The sequence below is a fragment of the Canis lupus genome, chromosome 4 (genome assembly GCF_048164855.1).
Source record: "Canis lupus baileyi chromosome 4, mCanLup2.hap1, whole genome shotgun sequence".
NCBI lineage: Eukaryota > Metazoa > Chordata > Mammalia > Carnivora > Canidae > Canis > Canis lupus.
In genome coordinates this window covers 12,724,754-12,746,596 of record NC_132841.1, presented here as the reverse complement: position 1 = coordinate 12,746,596, position 21,843 = coordinate 12,724,754, and the positions used below count along the sequence as shown (strand labels likewise).

The following is a 21,843-nucleotide window of genomic DNA, read 5'->3' as shown; positions in this document are numbered from 1 at the left end:
CTTTCTGGCTGTTTCTCTCTTGCCCTGCAGTCCTGCAAATGGCCTAGGTGTGGTATCTGGGGCAGAATAGCACAGTTGCAAGGGCTCACAATGATTCTTTTCTGATCCCTGTATACTCACACTCAGTAATTTGCTGGCAGTACTGGAATGGAATAAATAAGTGCTTTAATTTACTGATTATTAATTGTTTTTGCCATAAGCCTAGTGTGCAGTATGTATGGAGGAAACACAAAATAACCTAGCTCTTCCACAGACTACATGGAAAATTCTGATTCTCATGCATGTAATTGAAATCATGTCTCTAGTTCTTCTAATCAAAGAAATGAAGGTACTTAATGGGCTTATCTTCTGTGTCAGCTGCTGCCCACCCCTGTAGTATTGGTACTTAAATGTTAAACAGACCATGCAGGACCACAGTGGGCAGTGGTTTGTGTTCATAAACCCATTGGTATGACTGATGATCAGGAGACTTCCCCCAAGAGAAACCAGCCATCAGGCATGGGTTCTGTTGAACTCTGAGCATCTCTGTGGCCAGTGCACATATGCTGTGGTGAACCTAGTCAGTGACAGTGGAGAAAGCGCGGAGTTTCATTCACTTGCCTGGTTTCGTGTTAGGTGGTTCCTGCTACTGTAACAATTTGGTTTCTAATGCTATTTCAAACTGAGATGTTGAAATCATTAGAATATGGATTGTAAGTGACTAGAGAACATAATAGTGAATTTAAATAATATATTTAAATAAATTCCTAAATGTAAATAATTAAAATAATAAATAGAGCTTGCCTGAACTCTTAAGCATTAGAGCTTCAAGGTAATCTTACTCTTATGATTTCTTTTGTTATTAAAACAAGTCAGCAATCAAAAGTAATTTTTAAAAACAAATGCCAGTGTGTTATCTTGGTGGTCACTCGTATCTTCTCTTGATTATATTTTTTACCTATGGCTGCTATCAAATATTGCCTGCTCTGGAAAACTTTTTTTTCCTTATGCTTGACAGATCATGAATTGCATCATCCTACATGATTTTGGTTTTGGCACTTGAATTTTCTCATCAGCAGTGAGTGCTGCTGTTGAGAGTTTTTGAATTCTTCTTTCTCCACCCACTGATCTTCAAAATACTGCTGGATTCACATTGGAATCTCCTGTCAAATTTGTGCCCTGGTCATCATAGCAGTGGGTCAGAGTGAGCTGTGTTGTCTTTATTCACAGAAAATTGTGCTCAGTTAGAATATGGTTGCCTAAATATGTGGTGACTCAGGAAACAATAATTTTTCTAAGAATTTGGCTGGTGTTTATTTTTGCCAGAGTACTTGGTAAATTTCTCCTGTCCTATTCCTATTACTGTCCCCCCCCTCTTTTTTTTAATGTTGGATTTTTGATAGGATGTGGAGAGATGGAGAGATGCTTTTTGCTCTAGTCCTCGTATTTATAGACCTCAGACGATTTCTGCTAGGGGAGGGGCAAAAATAGCTGATACTACTGAGTATGGTTATACCAGAGTCACTGAATTTCTGAACACAGCATCTAGAACATATTGAATATGCAAATATAATTATGGATATTTAAAAAAATCTTCCCCAGATTTACCAATCTTCAGCTCTACAGACATAGGCAGAACACAAGTTTTCCTCTTTCAAAGCATTCCTAATTTTTTGTTCACATTTTGAAGTTACAGTGAACCATGATTCATTTATTTAGCTTTTGAAATAATATTATTTTTTAGTTTGGATGTGTTTAGGTGTGCTGAAATTTTCAAGCATTTCAGATAAAAAGGGAACTAGATTGATCAAACTGATGAGATTTTTAAATGATAGCTTGTTTCATCTTTGCTCTGTCCACTTGTTTTTCTAACTGCCAGTGCTGGCAAATGGTGCCTGGGGCTGGCTTCTTTGCTCCTAGGGCCACTGTCGACCTGGCTCTTGGCTTCTTTTGGGGCGGGGGTGGGGGGTGGGAGGGATAAATTGGAATGATAATTTGCTTACAGCTTAAATAAAAGACTTGTCTTAGAGTTAGGGGAAAAAAGGCCAGGACTAAGACTGAAATTGGGCCCGTGATGCACATGGCCTGGGAGAAAGCTGTGGGGGGCCGGATGAGGGGAGTAGCTTTGTGTGGCGCTCAGTTCAGAGTCTGATAATCAAGTTTAGCCCTGGTTGTCAGTACACTCTGTCTAATCTTTTAGGAAATTTTCTCTGAGGCTATATTGGATGCAGAATCTTATCTTTTGTCCTCGTTTGTGTGCTAATTCCTACAATGATCTGTGACCAGTTAGCAAAAGGGTGAACTAGGTTTAACATTTTGGGGACCTGGAATTTTGTCCTCCCAGTGGTTTTCCTCTGGATGTCACATTCCGCTGGAGGCAGAATAACAAACAGCCCCGGGTTCAAACTAAAAAGTGGCAAAAACTTCAGCTAAAGGAGGCCTTTTATGAAGCCTGTGTGAGGGCCTGTTCACCCCTGCTGAAGTTAGAGAGGCTTTGACAAGCTTCCACAGAGCAGTTCCGCGTGTTATTCAGGGGTCCTGAGAGCGGCATTTTCCATTAATGGGCTTTGCCTAGAATTAAGTGGCTATTCTAAAATGGTGAATAATTTTGTTCGCTAAAGCCTCAGCCTCTCACGAGCAGTGATGTGTCACTTACTTGGGAAGGCACTTCAGAGCAGATCTGGTGCTCTTCAGTGCCTCCCCGCCCCCATCCTTTTAAAATTTTTCTTGTTTTCTCTGGGAAGAATTGCAAAGGAAACCAGGTGCTCCGCGAAATACAAACCCTGCTAATTATCAGAGTGCTTTTTCTTAATCGAGGTATAATTCACATATGATAAAATCCGCCCTCTTAAAGTGTACACCTCATTGATTTTTAGTATATGCACAAGGTTGTGTAAACCGTTAGCACTAATTTCAGAACATTTTTATCACCCCAAAAAGAAATCCTGGACTCATTAGCAGTCAGTCCCCATCTCTCACACTCCCCCTTCCCCCACTCACCCCCCCCCCCAGCCCCTGGCAACCACAAATCTACTTTTTATCGCAGAGTTCTGTTTTATATTACACTGAAATCTGTTGTCCCTGTAACTTAATGGTTCGATGAAGGGGGAGGCAGGGGTGGAAGCTACATGAACAAACACTTAGGGCTTATCCCTTATTTCCAGCTTCTTGCTTCCACACCCCAGTGCAAAGGGGAGGGTGTTCTGCTGAGCCTGAGTCTGGCTTTCTTGACTGCTTGTGATCAAATATACAACTTGTCTAAAATTCCGAGTGTGAGGCAACGTGAAAGAAGTTGAGTCTGGCTGGACAATGAAAATAATTTATGGCAATCACCCCTTTGAATAATTAAGTGCAGAATCACTGGCAGAAGCATTACAGCCCCTCTCTACCTTTCTGTTCTGTAACTTTTAGAATAATCAGAAATCAAATCATGTAGGACGTTGTCAGTCAAAACCAGAAAAACAAGTAGCTTGAACAGATTGCGGGCTTGGATATATGTGTCAAGTGTGCCTCCATAAATACTTTGGATTCCTGCCCGTTGCACTAGGATGACACCTGGAAGTCTGTGGGTTTTAAAGGGGAGCCGTGGAATCTTTGACAGTGGGGAGGGGAAGCACTGCCCCTCAGCAGGTTATCTGGACCCCTGGGGGGAGTTCAGCACTAGGAAGGGCTAACAAAATCTCATGTGTGAGGGAGCCACTGAAGAAGCCTAGGGACCTCTCCCTGGGTGCTCTTGCATGGAAATACAAGTTTATTTGCTGAGATGTGTTCCTACGTGCTCAGTTTTCCTTGCTTATCCCAAATGGTTTCTTAAAGAATGGGAGTGCTGGACCTTCTCCCAAAGTTTCTGCCTTTTGTGTAGCTCTGTTTTTCAATTGAAGTACTACATGGGGGTGGGGGGCCTGGGTGGCTCAGTGGTTAAGTGTCTGCCTTGGCCTCAGGTCATGATCCTGGGGTCCTGGGATTGAGTCTTGCATCGGGCTCCCTCCTCAGCTAGGGTGGGGGCCTCTGCTTCTGCCTCTTCCACTCCCAGGTACTATACAGGGCTCTCTTTTGTAGAATTGCTTGACAAGCAGTTCTGAGGACTGGTGTCCTTCCTTCTGGCCACAGAGGTAGAGAGCACAGAGGACAGACTCCCCAGAAACCATGGCTGTGAGGGTGCGGGCCCTGGGGAGCTAGAATTAGGTACAGAAATCTAAACCTCTGGACTTGGGAGTGCTGGTCAGAGGTTTTACAGCAAGGTGGTAATTATTTAGTGCTGGTGCCCTTTTGTCTCCTGCCCTCTGGCTTTAGTATTATTATTATAAGTGACAGGTGCTAGAGGCTTGGAATTGATGGAGCTCTTTCTGCCTCAGCTTGGCTGATAAAACAGGAGTGCATTACTTGGGATGAGTGCATCAAAATGATGCAGTTTAAAAAAGTGCTTTGAGTAGAGTTGAAACAAGTTTCCTCTTTCTGAAAAAGATTAATTTCCTTCAAGGATGGTTAGGTTTTTCTGTTTATTCTGTTAAAACGTAGGTTGGTGGGGGAAGCTACAGAAGAATATTTTCATCTCCATTGAATTATCCTGACCCTCTTTTCTTCTGTTTTTAAAATTCAGTAATGGCTGTCCTTGCCCTCACCTCCAAAAGATTCCCAGTGGGAAGTTAATAAAGTAAAAAATAAGCCTTTTCATCCACCCTTACTTTTCACTGGTTGGATTCCTGCTACCTCAATTCTTTTTAGCTGCTTGGTATATTTCCTTACAATGACTATTCATTGAGCATGGAAACAAATCCCTGTATATCTGCATTGATTTTAAAATTGCATATTCAAACCCTTTCAGTAACATCCTAAAGAGGTGACATGATTTTACTTTCTCTGCTTCAGTAAAACATGTTGTCCATATATTTTAACTATAAACCTTTGGGATATAGTGACTTGCAGAGAATTACAATGAATTGATGACCATATCCCAGAATTGGACCTGTCTCCCATATGAAGGGTCTCTGTAGTCTAGTGATTGACTTGGGATTGATTAAAAGAATTGTAAAACAATCTTTATTAATATCTTTGAAGCATCACTTTAAGAAGAGGAGCCATCCGTAGTACAGGGGCCCTTTGGGGAAAAAGCCAGATTTGCTTTTAGGGTTGCTATTCAGTCCTTCTGGTTTATGTATCTTAGTGTGCATTGGTTCACAGTTAAAAATAGAAATCTCATTAAAATGGGTGCCCTCTCTGTAAATAAGAACTATTTCAATTATAAATTTCCTGTTTCTTTAACATATTGTTGCTGTTTTTGTTCCTCTCTTTAATTTTTTTTTTTTTCCCCTTAAACAGCAAGCCAGGGCTGAGCAAGAGGAAGAATTCATCAGTAATACTTTATTCAAGAAAATCCAGGCTTTGCAGAAGGAGAAAGAAACCCTTGCTGTAAATTATGAGAAGGAAGAAGAGTTCCTCACTAATGAGCTCTCCAGAAAATTGATGCAGGTAAATTTATCTTTTCTTCCCTTACATCTTCCCTGCCTGTTTTCCTCTTTAGGAAAAAATGACTTTGATAGAGCACTTTGCTTGAAACATTTGCTGATGAGGTTGTAGCTAAAGTCCTTTGAAGATTAAAAATACCAGGTAAAGATGGCAGCGATGTAATACTAAAGACTGGCTCTGAGACTCATCTGCTTAGATAAGGGAAGATATTTTATACTGTGAGCACCTCACCAAGTTGCTGATGAGCCTGAAGCCTTAGCACAGGAGTAATTGCTATATGTAGTGTTTTGGAAATATGAGGATTAACACTAAATGTGGTACTTTTTCCTTCTTCTACATTGAATCTATAATGAACGCATAAACATTTTTGCAGCAGAATTGGGTCTTTTGCACTAAAGTATGAGGATATAAAGTGAAATGTCAATTTGGGATGAAAATAGTAGGTATCTATGATCTGTCGTTAAAATTACATCCAATATGGTGTGTTCAGATAAGTGGAGTAATATGTTCCTAAACAAATATCAGACAGCTATTACAGCTTTTTTAATAATAAATTTATTTTTTTATTGGTGTTCAATTTGCTAACATACAGAATAACACCCAGTGCTCATCCCGTCAAGTAGCTATTACAGCTTAATGTTAATCACTAATAGTTCATAGAACACACAACGCAAAACATACAGGAAGGTTTGATTTTTCTAATTCAGAGGCTCCTTTTTTTCCCCTCAAAGCTTACTAGTAAATTACAAAAATTAGAATTCGTTTTAGGGCCAATAATTTGTGGGTCATGTAATACGAACTTTAGAATAAGTAGGATATTAAGTTTTCATTATATGCCACAGCTTGTCCGAGATCATGGGCAGGTATAGAATTATGCCAGGAGGAGGACGAGTGATTCCACTTCATCTGGTGACTAAGAAAAGTAGATGTGTTTCCTCTTCTCTTCCGTTCAGGGACATCACTAACCATCCCATTCATTGACTTGATTGAAGAATACATTTTAGTGAGGTTATAATAAAAGGATACTTGAGACTTAAAAAAAAAAAAAAAACTTTCTAAATCCTTTTCTTATCTTCCAACATAGACAGTCCTTAAGAGAAGGCCAGAAGCTCTGGGATAGAACTTTAGGGTTAAAACCATACGGTAGTCCAGACAACTGGGATCCCATCTTTTTTTCATTCTCATTTTCCTAACTAATTACCAAATAAAGATACTATTCCTCTCTTGCAGAAAATTTGATTTAGATGGTGGCTGTTGAAATGTGAAGAATAGAGGTAGCCAGGCATTATTGTCCAGCAGAGATTTATGGTAGAATTTTTGTGTGGAAATGCTTTATTGACTCATGTGCATTCTGATTTAGAGGGAAAAAAGGGGAGAAGGTTAGTTTGACCTTTGAGTCTCTCTCACTTTGGCAGTACCAGACTGCTTATTCTGCATGCTACTTCTAGAACTATAGGGATGCAGTTATGGTTTGTTTTTCTGGGTTCAGAGTGTAATCAGGTGGTATAATTTTTAGCCCTGCAAGAAACATTGTTTGTTTTCAGCTTAAATGGTTGTTAGTATTTAGAATCTTTTACCAAATTATTTATAAAAGCTGCCCAAGCTAGATCATGCTAGCTAGCTAGATCATGCTCCTTTTCTCTGTAAAGACTCATCTTCATTGTGAGTGGTTGCATAGTTTATTATAACCCACCTTTCCCCAAAGACACTAATGTCCTTTAAAATAAGACACTAAATAACATAAGAGCCATGTACAATAGAAAAGGAAGTGAATTACAATAATACATGACATAAGAATGTTTGCACTTAAAAATTTTAGTTCTGAACATCCTACAAATAAAGCTGTAACCTAGAGAAATATAGTGATTTTTTCATAATTGTTATATCTGAAAAAATAATAGTTTTACTTCATCAGGAGGAAAATATTTTCATATATTAAAAACTGAAGGACATGTTGGATTTTTCTTAAGAGATTGAAGAAGGTACGAAGTGAACAATGCAATAAATTGTTTTTTTTTTTGTTTGTTTTTATAATAAATTGTTTTTGCCAAAAGTAGTATATAATATGTAGGAATAGTGTCCACGCAGCCAAGTCCTAGGTTTGCCCTCTGTGAAAACAAAGGATATCATATTAAGGGGTGATTGTGCTGTTGGGAGAGCTCTTGGCGAGGCCAGCTCATTCATGGTCTGACGTGCAGAACCTGGACAAATGAATGGTTAGGATGTCTCTGAGACAACCTCTCACAAATCCCAGCTGTATATATTTATACAGACATACACATATACATGCATACGTTGTAGCAAAATATACATAAAATTTTCCGTTCCAGCCAGTTTTAAGTGTGTAATTCAGTGACATAAAGCATACTGCTGTGCAACCACCACCATGCATTCATCCCCAGGACTTCTTGAAAACCAAAGTCTGTCCCCATTAAACAGTCACTCATCCCCCCTCCTGGTTCTTAGGCTCTTGAAAGGAGATGATGTCAGGGAGTTTGAGGCTGAGATCTCTGGCAAGTTCTAGAGCTACGTCTGTTCTGTGGTATGATAGGTGGTCTTTCACTTCAGACATCAGGTGTCACAACATGCCCTTTTGTGCAGAATACCCTGGCAGCCCTCCTGTGTTTTGGGCTGGTTGGAGAGCTGGGACAGCTGCGAGGAAGAAGGGCTGCCGCCACCCTGTGGTGCTCACCCCCTAGGCTTGCCTTAAGGACTTCAACCAGTCCTTTGTGGAAGGCTCATGTTTTCTGCCACCCAGTGTGGAAGAATGGATCTCCATCTGGAGACTTTTAGAGTAATTGGTACCAATAGACTTTTCTAATTGTGTAATCACTTTAATATGGCTCTCTAGGATGGTGCTTCTAGATCGAAGAGAAACCTCATGCAGGTGTCCCTGATAGACAAATGAGTGAATTGACTGCTCACCATGAAAATGTTTGGTTAGCATTTTCACCCAAAGGCCATTGGGAGGCTACATGTGGAACAATTTTGGTTTTGTCACCACACTTTCACTGTTGTCTCTCATAGTGATTGGACAATGCTTTTATGTGCATTTCAAAAGAATTCTTTGGGTCCGAGAACAAATTAAGATTATTGCTGTGGAGGAAACATTTCCTATCCCATCTGCCATGACAGAACTGGTATCTAATACCTTTAAAAACAGAAGTTTATTTAAGTGTGGATGAAAGGAAGTCCTTTTGTCTTAGAAGATCCTGTTCAGGAGGTAGCTCAAATATTTTCAAATATGTTAATCAGCACTGAAACACACAAAAAGCATGCTTTCTCTCTTGCTTTTGTGTGTGTGTGTATATATATTAGGTAGCCAGAAAATTATACTTTGGTTTTATGAAAACTTGTCTGAAAAATCTGCATCCTTTTGAGCCATGGGCTTGATTATCTGATTAACATCTGTCTTATTGGGATCCCTGGGTGGCACAGCGGTTTGGCGCCTGCCTTTGGCCCGGGGCGCGATCCTGGAGACCCAGGATCGAATCCCACATCGGGCTCCCGGTGCATGGAGCCTGCTTCTCCCTCTGCCTGTGTCTCTGCCTCTCTCTCTCTCTGTAACTATCATAAATAAATAAAAATTTAAAAAAAATTAAAAAAAAAAATCTGTCTTATTTTTTTTTTTAACAACTGTCTTAAAAAGAACCTTCTAGTACTTTTGTAAGTCCAGCACAAGCCTGCATCAGAGCTAAATTCAGCTCCAGAATGCCTCAGAGAAGTTGTATTTAACCGTAATTTATAATTAAAATTTACAAGAAATATTTTGTAAGCAAAGTCTTAATCAGCTTTTTTTGTTAAGATTTTAAAATTTATTTATTCATGAGAGACACAGAGAGGCAGAGACATAGGCAGAGGGAGAAGTAGGCAGCCTGTGGGGAGCCTGATGTAAAACTCCATCTCAGGACCTGGGGATCATGACCAGTCTCAACCACTGAGCCACCCAGGCACCCTCTTAATCAATTTTTGATATATAACATCTACGTTAGGAAATATGTTTAAAAGTCTATTTTCCAAAACATTAGTTGTAGTTATACTTGGGTGCTAAGTTTATGGGTATGTTAATTTTCTTATATCCCTTTCCTTTGGTAAAAGAAACATGCATTGTTTTTGTAATTGGATAGTGTCTTATTTTCTAAAAAGGAAATTTTAAAAAATTCTAATACCTGTTTTGTCCTTACCTTTTGAAACCTTCTGTGTCCCTGTCTTTTGGAACATAGATTCTACTATCATAGTTGTATCATAGTTTTTTATTTTTTTTTTAATTTCAACATTTATTAGGCAATGATATTAAGGAATTCTTAACCACTTTTTTTTAGGTGTGTAAAGTTTTGTGATTATGTCTTTAAGAGCCCTTTTCTTGGAGAGATGCATTCTGAAATACTTAAATAACCCAATGTCTGAGATCTGCTCTCAGATAACACAGGAGGGCGCAGGTGGGTTGTGGGTAACTGGTGGTGAAAGCCGTGAACAGAATCCACGGGGTTCACTGGTGACCCCTACTGTATGTCCGGAATTCTTCTTAATTCAGTATCGTAGAGACTCGGCAAGGTCTGAGCTCCTGCTTCTACTTTCGGTACAACCCTAGACTTCTCCCCAGTTCGAGGAGCGCTCATGTCTGAGTTGTCCCAGCTCCCCACAAAAACAAGAGCAGGAGAGGTTCCAGGAAGGAGAAATGCTCCAATGGGGCGGGGTAGGGTCCCGCCGGCAGCTTCCCTGCTCAGTGGCTCAGCGACTTGCGGCCTTTGTGCATGCGGGGAAGGATGACCTGGACGCGGCTGGCTGCTCAGGCGCCGGATCCAGCCGTGTTTGTGCTTGCGTTTGATGTTGCTCGGCTGATACTCGTTGCCACGCGCCTTACCCCCGGTTCTGCTGTTTGTCATGGATCTCCGTGCACAGAAGCCCACTGCAGACTTGGACGCATTTGTAGGTGATAGAAGATACTGGGATGCTCAGATCATTAAGTAGTATCAGAAGGCTCTAATGACTAGCTTACCTGTCTTGTCAGTCTTGATATGATTTATTCCACTGGTCCTCAGTCTTAATTTTTTTTTTTTTTTAAATAATGGCTAACTCCTCTGTTCATTACCAATCATTAGTGCCAGCTGAAAGACCTGACATCACTGAGATTGATAGTGGTTTTAGCAATTGTGGATTTTTTTTCACTTGGCTTTTATGTAAGACTGATGCATCAAGTTTACTTCCTGCTCTTTGGGAAGTCCTGTTCTTGTCTGCAATCTTCTCTCAGCCAATACTGCTGCCAAGAGTTAATGAATACTTTTTCTTTTTTTAAAACCCTGGAACAGGACTGAGATAAGAAAGGTATTGAGTATTACATATATGTCTGAATCTTTTCAATCTAATCCAACTTTTAAATTTTAGACCTTAAAATAAAAAATAGGTCAATAGTTTTGTACTTTGATTCACATTTGAAACTGGATCTGATCCTCAGAATATAATACCACTATAGCTATAATAGAAATTATTATGTCCTTATGGGAGGGCACATTCTTATTGGTGATTCAAAATATCTAAGAATAAAAGTCATCTTCTGGATATCTTGTTTAGTGCCAGGGTTTTATTGTTATTGACTGGGTCCCTGAGATTAGAATGTGTTCTGGAATGCACATAGTTGATGTTTCCTTGCATCCAGGGAAAGGTGATGAACAGAGAGGGCAGGAAGGAAGTTAAGGGCAGATGCCACTGCGGAAGCTGTCACTACCAAATGACTTACAGCCACGTAGTGTAGGAGGACGTCGTGCAATGGCATTATTCTTCCCCCTCTGTTGGCATGGGAATAAAACCGAGAGGTAGATTTTGAGTAAGTCCTTATTCATCTAGACAAAGGTATCCTGCTTCATTTACCCTTTCCTTCTCCTCCCCTCAATTCTGGAGTAGTTTCTCCTTCCAGTTCCATCTTAATGGATATGGCTTTCTGGAGTGGGTGCTGCCCCGACCCCAGAAGGGCTGTGTCTCTGGGTAGTAGGCATGCCCACAGACATAAGAAGTGAGCATAGAGTGTCAGGCCCCCTGTTCTCAAGCATGTGCACGAGAATCTGAGGCTGCCTTTGACCCTGACTTTGCTCAGTCCCGGGGAGGCCATGCAATGATTTTGTTTGTGTAGGCAGCAACATCACATGTCCCAGCAATAAATATGAATGAAACTCTCTAGTTAATTTTAAATGCACCTAGGCTAGGATGCTATTGCATCCATTCAGATGAAAACTGTTTCTACCCTCCTGTGACAGAGGAGAAGACACCTTGAAGTATGTTCTTCATTAAGGTAGCCAGAGCAGTGGCCCTCTTGCCTTTTTTAAGGTCTATTAATGCTGGTCTGAAAAATTTGCTATTACCTATAGCTTACAAAACAGTTGGGTCAGAGGGTATGTATGTGAGTGTGTTGTTTTTATTACAAATTATCTGCACCTCTGCTTTGTTCTTTGTTTCTTTTCATGGAACAAGGGGCTTGCTTATACATTGTGTTCCCAATACATCTGCAGGGGGCTCGTGGGATGTTTTTAATGCATTTTAAATGATACAGCCTCCAGAGGCCAAATTATGAGCCAGAATTTTCCTGTTTAGTAGCCTGCCAAAAATCTCTGTCCAACCTAATTTGCATTATGATTAGAAAACACAATAAACTTGATGCAGTTGTTGAGTCTTCAGAAATCATGGAGTTTCCTTCCAAGTGTGCATATGTGTGTTGACATTAGGGCTGGATTGGATGTACCAGTACGGGCTCCCAAAAATGTCAGAGCAAGGGCAAAGGGGCTCCCAAAAATGTCAGAGCAAGGGCAAAGGCTTTCAAGCTTCCTGTGCTAGAGAAAAGAAAATGCTTATTAAGAAAATGAGAGAAAATACCTTTACAGTAGTGTCCTGTGTTTATTGGGGAAAAAAACCCCACCCTATAAGTAGATTTCTGAGGGAGAAGCACTGAAACCAGAGAGGACAAGAAGGTAACTAGTGGGATCATGCTTCCATGCTGGGGAACCAGCAGAGAGGTCAATGTGGTTCGAATGCTGGACGAAGAGGAGTAACAGATGAGATTGGGAGGTAATGGGTTTGGGGGTTTGGTGGCCAGCATGCGGATCACGTAGAGCCTTTGAGCCATGGTCAGGAGTTTGACTTTCACTCTGAGATGGAAGCCACAGGAGGGGGGTGGCAGGCAAGAAAGGGATTTGAGCAAATTAATGAAGTGATCTTGCTTTGATTGCTATGTCAAGAAGAGATTATGAAGTGGAGGCCACGGTGGGTTCTAGATGGTCTATTAGAAGGCTAATCCATAGTCCACACCAAGAAATGGAGTGGGTTGTTCTAGGATGTAGTAGTGAAGATGGTGACCATTGGATCCTAGGTGCATTTTGAAGAAATATCCTTTTAGAATTTAAGGATGAATTAGAAGTAGGTTTGAGCCAAAGAGAGGATCAAGAAAGACTTTGAGGTTTTGGTTTCAATGACTAGAATAGTTACCATCATGTAAGATGGGAAAGGTAATAAGTCAGGTAGACTTACAGTGAGAAGCTCAGAAGTTCAGTTGAGATGTCTAGACATCCACATGGAAATTACAGATAGGCAGCAGGATAGAAATTCTCCCAAACGAGACTTTCGGGAGAGTTGTCCTTAATTAATGCCTAGAGAAGAGCAAGTACATATCATTGTAAATCACATAAAGAAAATGCAAGGACAAGCTACAGGGTGGGAAAAAGATATTTGTAACCTATATAACCAACACAAAACTACAAATCAATAAGAAAAGTGGACAGTCCCAAAGAAAAATGGATATAGACTTGACCAGACTCTTCACATAAGCACATAGCCAAATGAGCAATAAACAAATGAACAAGTACACATTGAAAGGCGAAATAAACCACAAGTCTTCTCTATGCTGTCAGGAAACAGAAATGGTTGCAATTGCTTAGAACAATTTGGCATTACCTAATGATACTGGAAATATTCACTGTCTGTGACTCAGCAGTTCCACTCCTGGATTGATTTCACAGTGGGTGCACATGTGCACCAGATGTATAGAAGAATGTTTTTTGTGACATTGTTCGTAATAGTAAAAAAACAAAAACAAAAAAACCCGAAATGACCAAAATACCCATTGTCCATAGAGTGAATAAATTGTATTGTGCTCATCCAATGGGATATTATAAGGCAATAAAAATATTGTTAGACTCAGTAATGTGGGTGAATGAAATCACAAGTTAATTTAGCAGAGGGTGCTAAATAAAAGGCAAAAAAAATGCAAAACTAAAGTTTAGAAATATATAGGCAAGAACAGTTTATTTTAAAAGAAAGAATGCAAAGAATTCTTACTGTAAGAAAGAATCAGGAGAGCGATTACCTCTCAGGGATGGAGGGCTGTGATCTGGAAGGGACACACCAGGCTTCGGGGGAGCAGGCAATGTTCTGTTTCTTGATTGGGTGCTGGTTTCCTGAGGGTACTACGTATGTAGTATTGGGACCCTTTATACTTGCCTAGTTGTTTCGTTTTATCCTGAGACTTTTAATCTAGGAAACAGTATGAAGGAAGTGAGGCTTTTATCATCTTTCCAGTCAGTATTTGCCCAGACAAGGTATTTTCTACATCATCTGGAGTGGAATTCAGTACATCCTAGTCACTGCTGTTCATGGAACTTATAATCCTGTAAGGGTAATCGAGAATGTACACGGTTGCTCACATCCGGGGGAAAGACAAAGGCAGAGACCTGAGTTTATATCCTAGATCTACCCCTCCTCAGCTGTGTGACTTGGAGCAGGTACTTGACTTTCTAAGCTATGGTTTTATTTTTTGCAAAAGGCAGATGGTAGTATCTGCCACAGAGTTATGGAGGTAAAATGCTTGGTACATAGTAACTAGTGCCTTGAAGTGTTAGCTGCTTTTGGAAGTAAGTGATGATAGAATATGAAACACCATGAACTAGACATTATAATGCACGGAAAGTACAGTGTGCTCATCACAGCTTAAAGGGAGGAGGGCATGTGGGAAGGCGCTGTGAAAGATGTTTTCCCAGCCATCCCCACACCTTCAGTAGGTTGGAGGGAGGGATTCCGGCACTGTACCAGAGGGTACAGCCTGACCAGGGTGGTGGGGGTGTGCAGCTACTTGTGCTACAGTGTTCTCATGTGACTGGCAAAGCTTGCCATGTAAGGCCCTGGGCCAGAGTGGTCTCCACAGGTGTTTGCCTCGCATGATGGGTTTCAGTTTTTTAAATTTATTTTTTAGGGAAAGAGTCTTTAGAGGAAGACATGAACTTGGCCTTTAACCACAGTTCCAGCCACTCCCTGTACCTAGGCCCATTCCTTCTTTGCTAGATGTCTGGACCCTGAAGGAATTTATGTTTGCAAACCTTAGACTCTCACTTCGGCAGAGTGTGAAATATCATGAGGAGAGCATGGGAAACTTGCATAGGGACTGAATCGTGGAAGGACTGGAATGTTATGCCAGTGATGTTGTACCTTTTCAGGGAATAGGGAGTCATTGAAGGGTTTTGAGTGGCTTCCTGAGGTATTAGGGTTTGTGGATGATCTACATTGGATCTGAGGAGATGTTTTGGCAGTGGCCCAGGGACGAAGAATGAAAGACTTGAACTAGATTGGGGCCGTGAGCACAGGAAGAAGAGGGTGGTTTGACAGCTGTTAGAGAGGCTGATTTAATGCCAATTGGTAACTGATGAGATGTGAGGTGTTGATTGAGAATGATGGTACCAGTAACAGAAGGGGTTTGGAGGTGGAAATAAGTGTGGGCCCAAGAGGCATTTAGTGGTGACATAATGCATTTGAAGTAGGAGGCTGACTTTCTGCTCAGGCTGCTCAGTAGAGTGGTTGAAAACTTGGTTCATAAAAGACTCAATGCTGTGAGAGATAGTTTTGAACTTTTTTACAAAGCTTATAAGAATAACATGATAAATTGTTTTTGACAACCTACTGACTCAGTGTAGTTACTGCCCTATGGTGCTCTCTACTTAGTCTGGTGCAGATAGTTCTAGTGGCTATCTATCTATTGGTGGCTGTCAGTAAACCCAGGATGTTGGTTGCAGGACTGGGTAGTAAGTACACAGAGAGAAATATTTAGCATGGATTGGTGAGAACCGGGGAGGGAGCATCTCGGGCTTACTCAGAAGTTGCATTAAAAGCTGGGTCCTGGGGCTAGTGGCTGGAAGGCTTGCCTCACTTGGCATTGGCTAGATGACAACAAACCCAGGCTTGCACACACACTTCATCCAGACTGGAATTTGGCAAACCTACTGCATTCTGGGTGGGAGGCCTGGCTCAACAGCCAGCCTACCCGTGCACCTGTGGTGATTTTCTCAGGTGAACAGTTTTCAGGCTCTCTACCTGCTAGAGAGGATTTTGTCCAGAATAAAAGGCATTCAGTGAGGAGTTCTTTTTTATTGTATTTTATTTTTAAATATTTTATTTATTTATTCCTGAGAGACTCAGAGGCAGAGACATAGGCATTAGGGAGCCTGATGCGGGACCTGATCCCAGGACCCTAGAATCTCGCCCTGAGCCGAAGGCAGATGCTCAACCACTGAGCCATAAGTAAGGAGTTCTTGAATCACTTATATAGGAGGCATGGTTCACAGAAGTGGCTCCAGAAAGCCTTTGTAAATTATAAAAAAGATGGCATTTATGTGTGATTGAGTTATGCTTAAGCCTAGCCTGTTTTAGGTCAAAATAATGTTATACTTGTATTTTTTAATTGGCTGGACCTTTGCATTTGGGCTCAGTATATAGTGAGTAGATATAGTAACAAAATGCTCAAGTTTAAGTCCTTAGAATTTTAGAGGTTTGGGAAGCCTAGGTGGCCCAGTGGGTGAGCATCTGTCTTCAACTCAGGGTGTGATCCCGGGATCCGGGATCGAGTCCCACATCAGGCTCCTTGCAGGGAGTCTGCTTCTCCCTCTGCCTGTCTCTGCCTCTCTCTCTCTCTGTCTCTCAGGAATAAAAAAATAATAAAATCTTAAAAAAAAAAAGAATTTTATAGATTTACAGTTTGTATCTTTGCTAATGGCTTTCTCAGTTATGTTGATTTTTTTTTATTAATACTGAATCCTAAGGAGCAAACCTTTATTCATATAAACCTAATTCCATTTGCTGCTGATTATCTGTTATATAACATAGTTTCCATTCTACAGGGTTTTTTTTTTAATGTTAATATATTGCAAGAGTAGGAGTTATAAAACTGTTTCATAATCTTTGTGATTGACTTTATAAAGTATATTTATAGAAAAATCTGATTAAAAAATTTTAATCTACCTAATAATTTTGCTTTGGATATATTTAAGGCAAACACATGAATTTATTTCAAATGTATTAATAAAATTTGCTTGACTTTTCAGTGTGAATGATTTTTTTTTGTTCTAGTTCAAAATCACTGACCTTGGAAGATTTAAAATAAATCATAAAGTGTTAGGACCTTTGATTAGAACTTTAAAATCATGCCTTGAGTTTTATGCCCACCTTGAAGATGCCACTGAAACTGGAGTTTTTTTCTGATAGCAGGTTTTGTGTTGGCCTATAAGCCAGGCTCCATTTAGAGTGTTCGTGGTGTCATGAACTATGTCTTTAACATGGGCAGGTGGATTCAGGAGGTCATCTCAAGCCCTGTTGGAGCTGAATGGCTTGAATTTACATGGTATCTGTTTAAAACAAACAATTTCTGGATTTTTGTTGGGTAAATTCTGTGGTCGGTGAGTTACTCAGGATCCCTCCCTTGCTCTGCTACCTGCTTATCGCTCATCTTAATTCTCTTATGATTTTGAAGGGAGGGATGTTTCTGTATATCTGTGGTTCTCTTTGTATTGATGGTTTCTTTGTTCCAAGGAAGAACCCTGTTTTCTACTCAGAAACTCCATGCTCTGCTCTGAAATTGCCTGTCACCTGAGAGATGTCAGAACAAAGCAGGCAGCAGAGCTGTTTGTTCCCACTCTGTCTTTTGGGGATGGCGAACACTGTGAATCTTCGGCAAACAGTCTCAGGATGGCTTGATCTTTTCCAAACGGGTTGGTGTAACCCAGGGACCTTACTTGAGTTATGGTAACAACAGATTTACCATCAAATTCTCCTTAGGGTATAGCTCTTGAGAGGAAAAAGCCTCTTAAAATCGAGAGCTTTTATGGCTTTTATTATTAGTTTAATCTGTATTCTAAAGGAAGTACCTAATCAGATATTGACAATATAGACCATCTGTCTAAATAGGAATATTTTCCTGTAAACCAATGACAGCCTTACCTTTTCTCAGATTAATATTCTGTGACAAATGCAGCTTCATGGGCCAGACATTTTTCAGCATTAGATTGAATCCTTTATTGTTTTCATTTACTTCAGGGCAGAAGAATAATGCTAAAAAAAACAAAAAAGGGGGGGTGTTCTTTCAAATAAAATGGCAGCAATTGAAAACATATTGGAGGAAAACAACTAATATTTTTTTAAAAACTTGGCAAAGAATTTAAAGGTTTCAAGACTAGAGTTCATTTTTCTAAAACCAATAGATAACATTTAAGCTTAGTGTCCATAAACTGTTTTAGGGCAAGGATAATGTCTTCACTAGTGATGTCACCTATGTCTAAGGTGGGGCCTATAGAGAGAAGACACACAAGTCATGTTCATAGAATAAAAATGTTAGGTGGAGACTTGTATGCTTTGCTGTTTTTTCCCCCATGAGTGATATTTGTCCCATCGGGGTCTTTTGTCTAAAATGCCAAGAGCTCTTCTTGTTCTCTATCCATTTCTCTTATTTCTTTTAATTACTGCTTGATCTTGCAGAACCTGAGTTTTAAAGAGCCAGCTAAAAATAGACTTGTCACTGTAAGCACCACCTCGCATCTGCTTTTTTCCTGGGTCCCTGCAAGGTTGACCGGCTTTTTTTGGAGTTGCACATCAGAAGCAGTTGGAGGAAAACAAGCATCTGTTTAGTCAACGTTTCCAGTGTTAGAAGACTATGTCAGATTAAAAAAAATTTTTTTTAACCAAGTATGTGCTTACAGAGCATTGGAATTGTGTCCAGTGTGGAGAGGTTTCGGTGCAGCATTTTGAGGTTGCTCAGGGCCAGCTAATCTTTCTGTTGCCCATCATACCATATACAGGATTTACAAAGAGACAGCATCCTCCAGGCGAGCATGCATGGCTTACTGGTTTCTGGTTGATCATTTTAAACACCAAGGATGCAGTGACCATTGGAGGAGTCTGAACTTGATTCCTCTTAGGTTTGCTCAGGATCCAGTGGAGAACCCTGGCTTGGTGTTCAGAGTAGGAGGTGGGTCCCAGACTCTGCTGCCTTCCAGCTGAATTATCTTGGTCCAGTCACTTGTTTTGTCACATATAAAATGGGGGTGACCATGCCTGCCTAATGCATATGAAGATTGTGGTACACACAGTGTTACCCTGAAGAAATGGTTTTGAAGGTAAAATTAGGGAGCAGTGTCAGCTTAGACCCCTACATAAAACTGTGTTTCCTTGTTTTTAATAGCTTTTACTTAACCTCTCCTTGATTTTGAAAATATTGGACCCTGTTGGTATCATTCTATCCAACCTCTGCTATGGATCAACACAACCTCCCAATTGAGAATGTTAGAAATAATGCATAGTTCTTATTGAGAACCCCAGTTGTCATATGTCTGATGGAATTCCTTTATTCCTTTTTTGATTTCAATGGTTGGAGTACGTTTTTAAAAAAACTTTTCAATGACACCGTAACTCTGTCTTTTACTTGTATAAATAAGAAGTCTCCTCCCCCCCACCTTGGTTTTTAGGAAAGATGTAGGAGGTGTGATGTATGGTTTCATTATAGAAAGATAATTAATTATACTGATTTTTGCCAAAGAATGCTTGTTAGTATATTGGGAGGTAGCATTCGGAATAATTTACTAAGTATACTTTGTGATTGTGACATCTCTTCCTTTTTTACACACACATTATATAAATCTGAGTAAATGAATTCATTTAGTAAAAACTAACTGTAAAATTTCTATTTTTAATTTAATTTTTATGATAGTATATAAAATTTGAGAAGTACCACAGGGTATGTGTATATATATGTTGGTGTGTGTGTGTGTGTGTGTGTATATGTATATAGATGTATGTATAAATGTGTATGTATGTGCATATGGTGTATGTGTGTGTGTATATTGAAAAGCAAGCTTCCTTCCTTACCTTATTCCCTGCCTTCCCATTTCCTCCCTACAGAGGCAAGTTCTTACGAGTTTTTTTTTTTTTTTAAGATTTTATCTACCTATTCATGAGAAAGAGAGAGAGAGGCAGAGACACAGGCAGAGGGAGAAGCAGGCTCCATGCAGGGAACCCAATGTGGGACTTGATCCCAGGACCCCAGAATCACACCCTGAGCCGAAGGCAGACGCTTTAACCACTGAGCCACCCAAGCATCCCTCTTACGAGTTTTTAAAAACAGAAATCTGTGTTTCATCACGGTTTGATGCTGAGGTTTGTCTGCCCTGCCATTTTCAGCCTTTTGGCTCAGGTCAAAGGTGCCCATGTGTGTGTGCTATAATTTTTGGTTTTAAGTTAGAGGAACCGAGGAACAGGCTCCTCACAGTTACACTTGGCAATCAGCAGAAACAAGGATTGTAACTTCTGTGTTGATACCTCTTACTCAGTGTAACCAGCTCTTAGAGCCTGTGTTTCCCTGGCTTGTGAGTATCTAGATTTTCACGTGTGTGTGTGTGTGTGTGTGTGTGTTTTTCCATTTTCCAGTTGCAGCATGAGAAAGCTGAGCTAGAACAGCATCTGGAACAGGAGCAGGAATTCCAGGTCAACAAACTGATGAAGAAAATTAAAAAACTGGAGAATGATACCATTTCTAAGCAGCTTACATTAGAACAGGTAAGAATCTCTAGTTCTCTCCATATACTTTTTTCTCCTATAATCAACATGTTCTTTTAGGTCTTCAGACAGCCTGAGGAATATAAGTGAAAAATACCTTCCAGCTGTTTCTTCCCACAGTTGGAGACTTCATTTCTAAAGTAAGTGTCAACTGATCTGCAGAGCACCTGCTCTCTCTCACACACTTTCTCTGTTTTTAATCCCAATTAATAAAGTTTTTGGAGATATGTTGTGATGTACTGATTCACAGGCAGGAAATGCCAGGTTCCCTTTACAAAGGGCGAACAGTGTGTATGTAACCACAGGATGGGTTCTGTGAAGGTTCCTGAGATAGTGTTGGCGTGGACTAAAACCTTTCTCAGGAGTTCTTCAGAACAAACAATTCACATTTTTCTTTGAATTATTAGCAGTATTATTAGCAATTATTACCAGTATTATTTGAACCATATCTTTTCGATTTGTTGATATGGATGTGGAGTCATAGACCCGATTGCTTATCCTGGTTCAGCCACTAATTAGTTGTATGACCTTGCATTAACTTCTCTGGACCCAAGTTTTCCATTTGTAAACAGAGAAGGACAAACAAATCAGTCATGGGAAGCTCTCCAAAAGGTGGAGATTAATAATGTCCATCTGTCCCTATGTCTGTTGCCCTTGGCAGACATTTGTGTTTGAGCATGGGCCTTGCCTGGAGAGTCCAGACTGGTCCTTGTGCTCCTTCAACACACACAGAACTGTGGGCAGCCACCATAAGCCCATCTAAGTTGGTATGTCAGACAAAAGTAATTGTTATCCCTAGCCTAGGTACTCCCTAATGCTTTTTTCTCCTTCCTGATGCTTTCCCTCCTGCCCCTCCCAAATGCTTTATTACTTTCCCTAAGATAAATTATAAGAAGCTGACCATCATGTACTGTGATCTGGCTTCCATGTAAAATTCAGTGTATTGATGAAGATCTAGCTCTTTGTAAGTTTGACCCTGATTGCCAATTCGATGGTTTGGCTACCTTTGATGTAAGGTGGTCTGGTTTATCTCAACGTGAGAGTCTTTCTGTATGTCTCAGTCCGTGCTGACTGGTTTGGAAATCACTCCCAAGGCTGTTATGGTTTCATTATTGTCCCTGAGAATGAAATGATGTGAATTTCAGGTTTGAGAGGAGGTCAGGGTTGGTTTTAACCTAACTGACTTCCGTTTTCCATGTTTTTCTTGAATCTCCGTATATCAAAGAAAGGAATGTCACTGAGTTCTCTAAGACTGTGAATAATGGTCCTAAAAACATTTCTCTGTCCCTTCCAGGTAAAAGAAAGTTCCATTTTCAAAGGTTGACTTTTTTTTTTTAAGATTTTATTTATTTATTTGAAAGAGAATATGAGTGAGGGGGAGAGGGAGAGGCAGATACAGACTCCCCATTGAGCAGGGAGCTGGATACAGGACTCATCCCAGGACCCTAGGACCATGACCTGAACCAAAAACAGATGCTTAACTGAGCCACCCAGGCATCCCAAAGGTTGGCTATTTTATACATATCCAGAGTAATCTATACTTAACAT

At 40.3% G+C, this 21,843-nt stretch overlaps 1 protein-coding gene across 3 annotated transcripts in view; it reads left to right on the top strand.

Annotated features, from left to right (window-relative positions):
- Positions 1–21,843, top strand: part of CCDC6 (coiled-coil domain containing 6) — a 111,278-nt gene that overhangs the window by 47,685 nt on the left and 41,750 nt on the right. For all 3 annotated transcript variants that reach the window (XM_072823181.1, XM_072823180.1, XM_072823182.1), the window contains exons 2-3: positions 5,299–5,448; positions 20,167–20,295. In XM_072823181.1, the coding sequence (XP_072679282.1) occupies positions 5,299–5,448; positions 20,167–20,295 (279 nt within the window). The remainder of the gene's footprint in view (positions 1–5,298; positions 5,449–20,166; positions 20,296–21,843) is intronic.